This window comes from Podarcis erhardii, assembly GCF_964252035.2.
Source record: "Podarcis erhardii genome assembly, chromosome: 11".
Classification (NCBI taxonomy): domain Eukaryota; kingdom Metazoa; phylum Chordata; class Lepidosauria; order Squamata; family Lacertidae; genus Podarcis; species Podarcis erhardii.
The window spans coordinates 25,127,810-25,141,156 of record NC_138501.1 but is presented as its reverse complement, the minus strand read 5'-3'; the positions used below and the strand labels follow the sequence as shown (position 1 = coordinate 25,141,156).

General features: G+C 38.2%; 1 protein-coding gene across 9 annotated transcripts in view; it reads right to left on the bottom strand.

Moving 5' to 3' along the window:
- The window catches only part of MCTP1 (multiple C2 and transmembrane domain containing 1), a gene marked incomplete at its 3' end in the record, with an annotated part of 167,255 nt that overhangs the window by 74,995 nt on the left and 78,913 nt on the right, over nt 1–13,347 (bottom strand). For all 9 annotated transcript variants that reach the window (XM_081880367.1, XM_081880364.1, XM_081880365.1 and 6 more), the window contains one exon: nt 9,782–9,875. In XM_081880367.1, the coding sequence (XP_081736493.1) occupies nt 9,782–9,875 (94 nt within the window). The remainder of the gene's footprint in view (nt 1–9,781; nt 9,876–13,347) is intronic.

Genomic DNA, 13,347 nt, shown 5'->3' with positions numbered 1-13,347 from the left:
ATGTGAGACTAATGAACAGGATCGTTCCTTGAACCTCATGTTGAACCTCAACCCAGAGAAGAGACTCTGATGAAGTGCTTAGTGTGCGACATACGGACATACGGAAAGAAGTGATCCTTCATGTACCCTGGTATCACGTCATGAAGAGCTTTAAAAGATCAACACTAGGCACCATAAAATGGGCATAGGAATGGACAAGACGTCATTCCGGCAACTCCTGCAGCCAAGCTGGTGCCAAAGCTGGTGCCAAATGTATTGCTTTGCTTTTCTGTGCACCATATCAGCGAGGCCAATAGTGGGTTTTTGTCATCTAGGTAGCCCAGGACCTTCATATATACTACACAGGCTTGTGTCCCGGAGAGGTCACTTTGGTGCTGCTAATAGAGCAGAAAGAACATTGGAAGCAGCAGTTACAAGTTTCTGGTCTCTTTGGCCACAGCAAGCATTGTGATTCTCCAGTGATTTGACTTCACCTCTGGAGGGGCGCTCCATTGTCTCTTGAGACAGATGGATGCCAACAACAACATTGCATCTGAGTGCATTCCAAACTGTAGTTTCCTAATTTAGGATGCTGTCTTATACCAAGTCAAGGCCATTGGTCTATCCAGTGATTGGCAGCAGCTCTAGAAGACTAGGAGTCTGTCTCATCTGAATTTGCCTTCAAAGGTAGCCCCACATATAATGCATTGCAGTAATATAATCTGCATAAAGTAGCAAGTGAAATAGGGCAAGTGAGAAAGGACCAGAGCATTATCCAATTTTCACTAAAAGAAGCATAATTTTGCAGCGCTATATGCAAAGGGAAGAAGAAATATAGGCTGGCCACAAATTGCATATGGGAAGTAAAAAAGGGAGAGGAAGAAGAAAACTGAGGCTCTGTACCTGTTAAATTGAGTGGATGGAGAATGTATAAGGAGAGGAGGTCTTGGGAAGGAAGATAAGATGTTCTGTCTTTGAAGTATTACAGTTAAAATGACAGAAGCATCCAAGTGACAATACGAGACAGGCAGCTGTAGATGTGCGATTGGATGCAGGAATAAAGTTCTGGAATACAGTGGTACCTCGGGTTTCAAACGCTTCGGATTACAAACACTTTGGGTTACAAACTCCGCTAACCCGAAAGTAGTAACTCGGGTTGAGAACTTTGCCCCAGGATGAGAATGAAAATCATGTGGCGGCGGTGCGGTGGCAGCGAAGGCCCCATTAGCGAAAGCGCGCCTCAGGTTAAGAACGGTTTCGGGTTACGAACGGATCTCCATGGACTCGATGGCCCTTGTGGTCTCTTCCAACTCTATGATTCTATGATTCTATTTTGGAGGTCTTTAAGCAGAGGCTTGACAACCATATGTCAGGAGTGCTCTGATGGTGTTTCCTGCTTGGCAGGGGGTTGGACTCGATGGCCCTTGTGGTCTCTTCCAACTCTATGATTCTATGATTCTATGATTCCAGAACGAATTAAGTTCGTAACCCGAGGTACCACCGTACACGAATTGCTGGGTGTCATCAGATTATTGTGTGGTACTTAAAGCAACAGGCAATGTCCACTGGTCTTCTTTAGAAGAGGGTCAAACACAAGCACTGAGGGACCCCAACAGACAAAAGGAGGACAGAGGAAGGATATACCTTTGGATCTGGCAGTGGGTGCTCAGTGTCTATCCCTGGGCAGCTAGAATGGAACGCACATGGCCAGGCAGCAACTGGGGGAATTCCTCGAAGCCGCCTGTTAATTGGCTCCAGTTCCCGCTAGCAGCTGCATTTCAAATTGGCCAATGAGTGGCCTCTTCCTGTGTGAGAGGTAGGAAGGGAAGATGCCCATATGGGAGGCTGGGAGAAGAAAGGGAAGTTCACAGGTGAGGGCTGGGAGGACCCTCCCCCTTTCTGTGTGAGACAAGGGTTAAGTTTTACCCTTCAATTTACTTATCTATTTTTTAAAAAATTGGTTAGTTTTTTACTGTGTAGTTTTATGAAAAAGCTTCAATAAAAATGAAAGCAGGAAGCTAACGGGATGCCTGCTTCCCTCAAGTTTTATTCCTGGCTTCAACCACAAAGTGGCACTGTTACCCAACCCAGCACGATAACCATCACAGGCAATGGGAGAATGCAACTACCTGGAGCTTTTAGAAGCAAAGAACTAGAGGACTGAGGTTCACAGACATGAGTGCTGCACGAAGATAAAAGTTAACTGTTGATGTGGAGACTTGCCATAAGTAGCAGAAAGAGAACGAAAGGCATTTGCAGAATTGAGGAAATGTGATTGACTAAGCATCCAAGACAAACAAGATGCATGAGGGAAATGTAGGCATTAGGAACATAATTTTGTGGCGTTGACTGGATTGTGGAATATCTGAGCCACTGCTGAAGAAACAAAAGTGCACATGAAGCTCTTGACCTCGCTATCTTGGTCATCACAGGGGTCACTAAATAGGACGCACTGAAGTGATTGAGGCAACAGGTTGTCCTTTCTTGTTTAATTGTAACTTATAAACATAAAAGAATTGTGCCACATAACTGCCACTCTAGTACCAAGGTTTTCCTTGCCAATAAGCCCCCCCCCTTTTTTTAAAAAAAAAAGCTTAATGCTGCCACACCACCTTAAAAAAATAAATCTCATTCTACACTTACAATGCTTTCCACTTATATTTATATACATAGGCAGACATTTCCACTTTTTCATATGCAACTCTTTTTGAAGATGGCGGAATTCAGATATGCAGCTCAAAGCAACAAATGATAGATCAGGGCGAAGGAAAAGAAATCCACCCTGAGGAAGCAAAGGATTACACTGGACAAAAGAAGAGTTCAAGTAACAGGAGATCTGCCAACTGATTTCATTGATTCCAGGGGATTGAGGCATGAGCGTAGGTATTTCTAAGTGAATCACAGGTTCTGTGCCTTGGTAATATCTAGCTGACCTACTTTTTCTGCATTCTTCAAAACTGCAAGAGGGCTAGCAGACAGGTATGGAAGACACCCTAAGGGATGGGTTGCCCTACTTGTGTGAATATATGCAAAAAATCTACTGCTCCATTTCAGATCTTAAAGAAAGCATTTACAGATAATGGGAGCTTCTAATAATACATTTGGGGAGTTCCTAACACAAACAGGCTAGGAGTTTTCCATTCAACATATGTAGTCAACAACAGTGTTTAAAACAAGTATGCATCTTGTTAGCTTTACATTTTCAGATATTAACCACAAAGTGTTGATTGCTTTCAACAACTTGATCATATCTCAGCCATCTTAATATCCCAAGTGTTCTTCATACTGAAAAAGAAGGCAAAGCAAAGGGCAGCATAAGATAAAAACTAGGAAAATGAACTGTTCTTAGTAACATAAATGCCCAGGTGTTGTGACTCTGCTTTCCGACAGATATTAAAAGCCAGAGGAGCCTGCTGTGGAGGCCTCTTCAAAAAATTTTGGAAGCCACTTTCTGGAGACAGGGCCTTCTCAGTCATTGCCCCCTGCTTATGGAATTATCTCTCCAGGAAGGCTTGCCTGGTATCTATGTCAATTTCATTTTGGCATTAGTTAAAAAACCTTTTCATTTCCCCAAAACGTGTAACCTATGAGATATTTTATGCAGTTGTTTTTTAGTTTTGTTCTTTTATTGATTATTATTTTGTATCTTTTAAATGTGAACCAACCTGAAAACTTTTACTGAAGCATTGCTTACCAGTTTAAAAAAATCTATCTGTCTGAAACACAGTCAGGAACACTCCTGGAACATCAAAGTCCATGTATTGCCAGAGTCCTCTCCAGAAAGAGGACTGTTAAGATTTTTCTAGTGAAAACTCATAACTCCCTTCAGAACCCCACACTCAAACACAATAATACTCACTCTTTGTAGACCCCTTCCAGTTGAGATGATGTGCAATGCAGTATGAAATCATTCAATAGTGACTGAATGAGTTGCCTTTTAAATTTCCTCATTCTTAGACAAGGTGCAGGATTTCAGGAGTCATCAAGTCTACACCAGACTCAAATAAACTATGGCTTTTGTTTGAGCAATGTTTGCACTAGTCAAGGAGCTACTGCATTTCTGCAGAATTAGCTCACAACCTTGGTAGCTACAAACTTGTTCACTGCTAACTGCCAAATCTCCATCCAAAACCTTCTCACCTGCCACTTCTGGTGTTTTGTCTGATGCCTGCTGGCTCTCCCACCCAGCTAGAACAGCACACTACCCTTGTAACTGAAATTAATACTGGGCTGCTGTTTTTTGTTTGAGCCAAATTACACTACTGTTATGCAGGAGTCATCAACAATAGCGTAAATGAAAGTCAAAAGTATGATACTAAGCAGTAAGAACATTCAGTTTTCCGGGAATTTTACTTGCATTCAGGATGACTGCATCTTTCATGCTACATTCCCTTTGGCCTCTAACACGAAGCATTGAAACATCAAGGATAATAAATCCAAGAACAGTAAGCCGTCAAGCAAATTCCATCTTTTATCCAGGAAAATCCCAAACCTTGTGCAATTAAGAAAATGGGGGGAAATGCAAGCAAATATATCTTTGATTGCTTTTTAAAAAGCCTACATTAATGTTGAAATGCATGACATCATATCTCGTTTGCCTTTTAGCTAATATTTATCATACCATTCTGTGAAAAATTAGAAGCCAAGATAAATGGCTCAATTAATTGTACAGAGGTAACCTTCTTTGAGCTGAACCAGAGCTGTGAGCTCTTTATTAAAAACACTATTCTATAGTCCATAACCTTGTTCCTTGACTCCTCTCTAGTTTCCAATTTAAACAAGTCCCCGTGCGGCCCGTTCTAAAGGGCTTTGTCTCCCTGTCATTGTTAAGAGAGCCGAGGCATCCTGGAAGTGTGAAATCAGACCTCATGAGCTGAACGGTTCCCCAGGGAACGCTGGACCGCGCAGAAGGTCAAAGTCATGGGCCGGACCATCTGAAAGCACCCTGATCACCAGTCTGTGACACAGCAAGCAGGGGGAGTGAGTATGTGAGGAGACTATAATTGAACACATCTTAATTAAAACCCACAGATAGCAAAAAAATAATAATAAACTGTTTCCCAGGCAGCCTGTCAAATGCAACTTAGATTTAACTTCACTAATGAGACCGGGTTATCCTTATTTCTTAAGAAAAATAAGATTCGCTTAACATTGGATACAAGATTCAGCATAATTTTTACTGTTATTTCTTAATTTTCTGTCAGAAGTACTAGTTTTTTTAAAAAAATAAATAATGACAACACCTGATGAAAAAAATCTACATCTTATTAAACAAACAAACTCCCACTGGAGGGCTAGAGAATTATTTCACATCAGAATGCAGTTGGCCTAAGGTGGTTTGTGCCAACTTTATAGAAAGGCAAGTTCCAGATTCTCTCATTCAATAACACCCTGCTTTAGGATTATCAATGTAAATTTATCTGAATAAACTATAACCATTTTTTCACTCTCTTGCCATATTACCCAATGAATAATGTTCATTCATTTTGTATTGTTCTCCTTATCAAGAATCTCTCTGCTGCCAACAAGTTGGTAGGTGTGCCAAAAAAAAAAAAAAAATATGTTGGCAATCTGTATTTAATAGTTATTGGCATGATTGTACTAGCTACCAAGGTGGGGGAAGTGATGCATTTATCCCAAAATAATTTTCTAATTCTTTATCTCACAAGATGAGAAAAGGTTAAAATACTTCCTCAAATACCACAACCTGTTTAAGGACCATGAGATTTGAAGGTAAGATGACTATAGGGTCCTTTCACTGAATATTTTCATGACTTTGGGGGACTAGAATTCTCTTGTTTTCAACATCCCAGTCCTATGAGTCTCTGGATCTGTAGTGGAACCATGAGATGTCTATGCCATTACAATTAAAACATTCATTAAAATGCCTTAAAACTAGCCAACTTCCACAGAACAGAGGCACAGAATCATGTTTTAGCAGTGGAACTATAAGAGGTTGGAAAGATCTAAAACAAAATTCCAATGTTTTGCTGCTATGCCTATACTGAAGATGGAGCTTGGTGCTAGTGATGAACCACTCCCTTGTATCACCTAATTCTACATGCCTTTGTTTAAGTACAGCAACTGAATGATCAAATCACTGAAATAATATATTCTGTTTCTTAAGTTTGAGTCAAACACAGACAGAAATATCCACAGTATAACATGTCTTTCACACGATACATACTGGCCCATCCTTCAAAATTTCACAGAGGAGCTTACATCCTTCATGTAAGCTCTTCTGTGAAATTTTGCTGTCACCCACCCCCAATTTTTATATGTGTTAGCCTGTATCTTCCTTAATCACCATGTTCACTGTAACACAACTCCAAAACACTGTGGTACTGCACTGCTAAAGGTTTGCTGTTAGTAACTGCATGAGAGTTCACAAAGTTCCTGTGGTTTGCTTCCCCTGAACCATGAAGAGTAACCCAAGAACAAACCTTGGTTACAGCTCATGGTTTATCTGGACAAACCATGAACCAGGTTCAGCCAAACCATAGCTTGATGGTGGGTAGCACAGCTAAAGCAGAACCAGGGTAGGATTGCTGGATCCATTATCTTTGCACCGGAAGCTTGCAAGTTTGCTTGTTCATGATAAGCCATAGTTTGAGCCATTTTATTCTCATCAGCCATTCTTCCAAATGAAATAATGACCCCCTATAATCCCTTAAAAGCTTTATCCACATACGGAGACTGTGAAAGTCTGTATTACTTGATTAAAAATTCAATTTATTGTTGTAGTTTAATGCTGAGTAACTAGTCAATGAATCTTTTAAATATGCCTATTACATTTAAGCACACTACCCAATACTCTTCTACTGAAAGCAACATTTTAGTAACAGTGAACTGGAGCAACTGGCTCTAGTAATATTCAGCTAACTAAGGGCGTGTGCTTTGTGGAAAGGAGAAGACTGGACCATTTCAGTTATAATTTGTGTTTTTTATTCACTCATTTAGAAAATACAACTGTGACAAAAGTGTACATTTTGAAATGCTTCTCCCCCTGCTAAAAAAAAAGCTTAATAAAATATCTTTTAAAATCCTCCTCTTTGCTTACTGAGAGAATATTTTAGAATTCAGCAAAAACGAATCAAATGTTACCTTTGCCATTACTTTTTATTTTCAGGCATTTAATATGATAGTCTATCCCAAGGCAAAATTATGCAATTTGTAGGTTAATATTTTGGCTCTTAAATACTGGAAAAACTTGAAATTATTATTATTTGGTAAAAAACATGTTTACTGGGAAGCAAGGTCCTCCGATATATTTATTACATTTTATATCCTGTCTTTCTTCCATTATGGAACTCAAGGCAGCATACATGAAATTCCCAACCAGGAACTGACCCAGACTTACTCCCATGTAAGTTATCACAGAACTGCAGCCTATTTCATACATACAACTATATTATTTATTATCATGCGTCAACATTTATTTATGTACACCTCTGCATATACTCTTTTTATGTTTGTCTGTGGAATACTTGTATAGAAAGACTGGAAACAGAACCAAAACAGCACCATTGCCTATGCAATACTTGTTTGCATAGAAGCATTACCAATATACTCAATATAAGATGAAGCATTAAAACTGTGTAAGACTCAACACTTGCAGGTGTAAACATAAAGCATTGAAACCAATCTAATAACATAAACTAACACATAATCAATTTATTGCAAGTATTATTCAAACCTGAATTTGAAAGCACACGAAAGGTCCTTCCGATGCTTTCTGCCTCATACCAAATGTGATAATTTGGAATTCAATGCTTTATGGAACACAAAACAAAATATGAGAAGAAAAAAATGCTGCATCTTGAAATATGATTTTTCTGTCTATTTCTATTGTGTATGGTGATGTATGGAGGTTATTTGTCAAATAACCAAGCTGGAAGATATTCTGCTAGCAGAACACATGCTATAATGGTTATGTATGCACCCCCAATGTTTCTACATTTGTGATGTAAAATGCTTAGTTACATAAGGATGATTTTTGCATATTGGCGCTAAAGACAAAAGGAAAGCAATGTGACCATTCCATTACCAAACCTAGCTAAAACCAAAACACTTAGAAATACACAATTCATACTACACACCATGAAGAAGCTAGGGATTCCTGCACACACAGAAGAGCTGCCCAGCATGCAGAAATACACCTTGTAATGTACTGCATAGAGAATCACACAGATTTTTTTGGGGGGGGGGGAATCCCACTGCTCATCCTCGAAATGGGCAAGATCCCATCAGTGAAGAAGCAGGCAACTGCAACAGACTAACCTCCACTTGACTCAGTAATGGAAGACCACCTGCTTCCACCATCACATGCAATATTTCTACCTACCTTTCTGCACCAGAAAGCCCTTAACCTAACTTACAGTTGACTGCAACAAATCTTAAAACGTAAAGCCATAAATAACTAATTATGATATTACTATCATTACATTCTCAGCCCAAGAAGGGGCAATAGACACAATCTACCCTGTGAGGATGCAGGCAGACAAAGGCAACCCCCAAAGCTTACTCCTCCTGGCAGACTTTCCCCACTGCCATACAACCAATGAACATTGTGGGAAGGAGACAACGACAACTTCAAGGCCTGCTCAAGTCAATTTGTTTTTAGTATTTTAAAACTGCAGACTGCCTTGGCAGAAAGGTGCCATAAATCCATCCATCCATCCATCCAATGGGTATGTAGATGTGGAATCAGCTGTTAAACCACTAAAGAAGGCCCATGAAGAAAATGTGTGCTAAAAATTTTGGCAAGTAGGTATATCTCTGGACAAATGTAAAGATACATGATGCTTGCAACTTCATAAGAAGATTTACGATTCAGCAATCCTGCAGAACCCAAACAGGTCTGTGTCTTGTCAACACAGATGAGAAACCACCAGAGAACTCCACATGTGCCACCTTGAAGAAAGGAGGCAGAGAAATGTAATAAAATAAAATAAATAAATATGGCAACAGGCATGATGATGCTATCCAGAGTGCTGATGCAAATATCCTACATTTTCAGAGGAACATCCATCAGAAACATACTATTCTGAAGCTGTATTTTAAGCCCTCCTCTGCTTTACAATTTTTTAAAATACTGTTTTTGACTAACATATGAACTTGCCCTGCCATGAACAAGTGAATTTTATCTTGCAAAATACTGGACTCCATTTTGTTTTACTATTCTGTATCTGCTGTAGCCCACTGGGAATGAAGCTTAACAACACGAAACCTTTTGGAGGGGCTGTGATGCATTGTTTCATTAAAATCTTTTTCCATTACTATTTTCAGTAAGGTTCTGAGCTGTACAAAGTCCAAACTAAGGATGGGCAAATATGTTAATTTTGATCTCTCAATTTTCTAATCTTAAATTCAGTTTCCACGTTAGTTTGCAATTTTTTAATTAAAGGTGCTCACGGAAATTCACCAGAAATTTATTCTAAAACACACATTTTTGTAAAGCAAATTCCCCTAATAAAAGGTGGTTTATGTTATTTTCACTAATATATGCATTTATATGCACGCTTTACCCTAGTATATGTACACATTTAACTACATTCAAAAACTCAAAGACATGCATATTTCAAATGATGACTGTTTCAATTCACATACGGTTTGGGAAAGCATTAAGTAGCTGAAACAAATTTGCACACAAACACAAATATGAGAAGATAGAGTTCATTTGCAAAGATCCTAGCAAACTTAAGTTTTCTACCCTGTTGGGAGTGCTAGTTTTGAAAAAGCCTATAAACCAGAAATGCTTCAATAGGATAACTATCACCACAAAAATTGAAGTAGTTCTTGCCTGTAACGTCAGCTGCCATCAAACCTTCTGCTCTGATAACCTTCACCTGGAGAAATCCCACATCCTTCATGTTATGAAACATCCGCACTAGACTCTAGAACACACACAAAAAAACTATGAAGTTAGGAAGAGCTTGCAAAGGGAGGGGAAACAGGCAAATGCAATTCCGTCTTCTATCACATTTTATAATGGTTGTTTGATTATTCTTAAATCTTATTCTTGGAAATCAACTATGTGTTTTCAGTACTGTATAGGTTCCACTCAGTGTAGGAAATATCTATTTCCATTCCCAGTATTTGATTTTAAAAGATCTAAACCACAGCGCTCATCTTTCAGCTTCATGTTAGTGCATTATTTATTCTGAATATATCAATATTTAATTGTAATAAATAGTGCACCAAAATGATGCTGAAAGAGAATGCCCCAAGTCACAACGCATCAAAAGATATTTCTGTATACCCTAAGACAGAGGTATATCCAATTCTAGAGATGCAGTTCAGAAGCCTGTGTTTAAATGGCAAATGTCTGCTGGTTTTAGGGGATACCTTAAACAAGACTAGAGCTATCTTTATACAGCTAGAGAAAGCAGGTCCCTTCACAACAGCTTCCATATCTCTTGGCAAAAAAATCACTAATGCATTCAACAACTTGTATTTAACCTATAAATAGACATAGGGAGAAAAAAGAGCAACTTTTTCAAAAAAAGTATCATAAATTTTGTGCACTTTAATTTCTCATACAGTTTTTGGATAAAACTATATATTAGATAAAGAAAACTATATAATAGCTGATCATTCTTCCAAAAACAACATCATGTTTTATAACAAACTTTTATTTTTTCCCAAAACAAGACTTGTGTGCATATATGTTTATTATGTATATATAAAACCCAAGCCGGATATATCAAGAATAAACAGGATTTCTATATGTTTTAATGTGACAACTTAAAGCAAAGTTGGATTTAATAGAAGTAGACATTACTTTTCCTTTCTACTATGTTGCTGCTTAATGGATAATCATTAGTGGTATACTGCTCAAGAAAAAAAGGAATATTTTCTGCTTGAAATATCAACTATTAAAGTGTTAGACAAACATTTTTACCAATAAGAGTCAGACACAAAGCCCACAATATAAATCCCCTAAGACGCTTATTGCGTACAGAGAAGGTCTGACCTTGGCATACTGAGCCGAAGTGCTGCAGTTATATGGCACATCAATTTTCACATATAAATGCATTTATATCTATTGCTTTCTATGGAAACACATGCCCATTTATTACAATTTTTTGAAAACATTTGTCTATCATCAGAATTGTGTATAATCATAGGACCAAAGCTAAACAAACACTGTTTATAGGATTCCAAACTGCCTGATTCTGAAAGTTATGTTACAGATAGCATCAGAATACAGATGCTTTTCTGTTTAGCGTGTCATTTGTTACAAGAAGGTTTGGCGGGCTTTTTTTGTCAAGCTTGTATCTAAATTCAGATATTTTCCAGTTCTCACATATGTAGAACAAGGGTGGCAGGCATGTGGAAATTACATGTTTGTTCTGTAGGTTTTGAAACTATATTTATCTCACATTTCCTACAAGATAAAAGCAAAAGCACAAATTCAATTTTGTTCCACCTGCACTCACATTACCCACACACGGGGGGCGGGGGGGGGGGGAGATTGCAGTATTTCACTGGGTACTATTTGTCAGGGCTCTATGGGGTAATTATAGTTTGAACTTAGATTCAGCTAGTCAGCTGATTTGGAGCAATTTACTGCACATTCTGACAATCTGGGCCAGTGACATACCATAGAATATTATTGTAGGATTTTGTGAAAAGCAAATTACTTTAATACATTACTTTAAACATGCAACTTAAAGTAATGATTTATCAGCCGATTGTCAGCCTTCTTATTTATGATTATTATTGAAGGCTTCAAAACCTGGATGGTATCGAAGGCCTGAAATTTCCATAGCAGTGAAATCTTATGATTTGCTGTGAATCCTTTCAGCCCTCAATAGATGGAAAAAGATTGAAATGCTCTGGAGATGAGTCCTCTTTATTTTTTTAATGAAAGGCTGTATAATATATTTTCTGTATGGCTGCAGCAGCTGTCAGGGAGAGCATCTCAGTTCAGCTCTATTATGGGAGAACCAATACCCCATCCTATGGCATTGAGATACACTGAGGGGCCAGTACTGATTGACAGCTTGTCACCATGACGTCTTATTCCATCTTTGTTATGGAGAAAATTAATGTCACACCACCAGCCTTATGACTCGCTGTCATCTTAGAACTGCTCACCTTTTATCAATGCTCTAAATAACATTTCAAGCCCATCGTCTCACGGTGGACAATCCGGTCAAGGGACATTAAATCGGATGACTGTGAAATGTCATAATAAAAATGGAATGCTAACAACTTCTTCACTAAACTAGCTTCTCTGGTTTTTAAACTGTGACAAGGGGGAGCAGGGGTTCAGCACACCCGTTCTGAAAAGGTCATACAATCTCTCTCTTGGTCTGCTACCCATTATGGCCCTCCTTCCCCCCACCCCAAAAGGAATTAAGCTTTTCATACAATAGTGATAAAATAATGGTTCAAACAGTAATGCCTGTTTAATTTGCAGGGCTCTGATGTTCAGCTACAAATGGTTAAATGACAGTAATAGAGTCATTTTGCAAGGCTATTTGATCTGATGGCAAGGTCAGCTCATTTACTGGTTTCTGTCTCAAGAATAGACACAAAATACATTTTAAAATGGAAAAGTCTCTTTAGGAAAGCTTAAAAAAATCTATAAAATAAAGATGATAAAAGGATTCCTGAATCTTTCTAGCTGCACAGTAATAGTTCACTGTATATTCCCTAAAAGGGTGGCAGCATGAACGCTGGAAATAAAACAGGTGACAACATATAGAAATGGCAAGAGTTCCACAAATACTGTGCAATACTGTGTTCTTTAATTTGTCTTTCTGAAGCTATGTATGTATGGGTCATGTTAGGGAAAAGGGTAGTTAAGTTTGTAAGTAAACATAACAATGCCTGAAATAACCAATGTGATAAATTGACAGGCCAGGCTTTTTTCTTTTTCTTTTTTACAGAATACAATCCTGTTTTTATACCAACAACACTAGAGACACAATTCTGGGGGTAAAAAAAATGGCTCAAGGTTCAAAAAAGTTGTGAAATATATGACAATATTTCTGTGGTGTTATAAAATTATCAGTATCGTCAGTATCACTTGTTTCACATTAACCTATAATGGAGAAAAAATATTATTCTCACTACTTGGTATCAAAATGTGTATCACTGCAATTAATCCATCAGAAATGCATTATATCTATTAAGATGTAGTCTGACAGACCAGTCTGTCTTGGTCGATACCAAAATCTGAAATAATACTCGTAATTATTAGTTTTCAGGCATAGTACACTGTATCTTAGCTCTCAGTTGGTTTAGGAAATATAATGTTTAGCCTTGCTAAGTCACCTCTATTAAACTGTGTTTATGATAACACTATTGGTGTATGATTTGTACAAGCATCAGCAGACAGCTGATTCAGTGCAGATA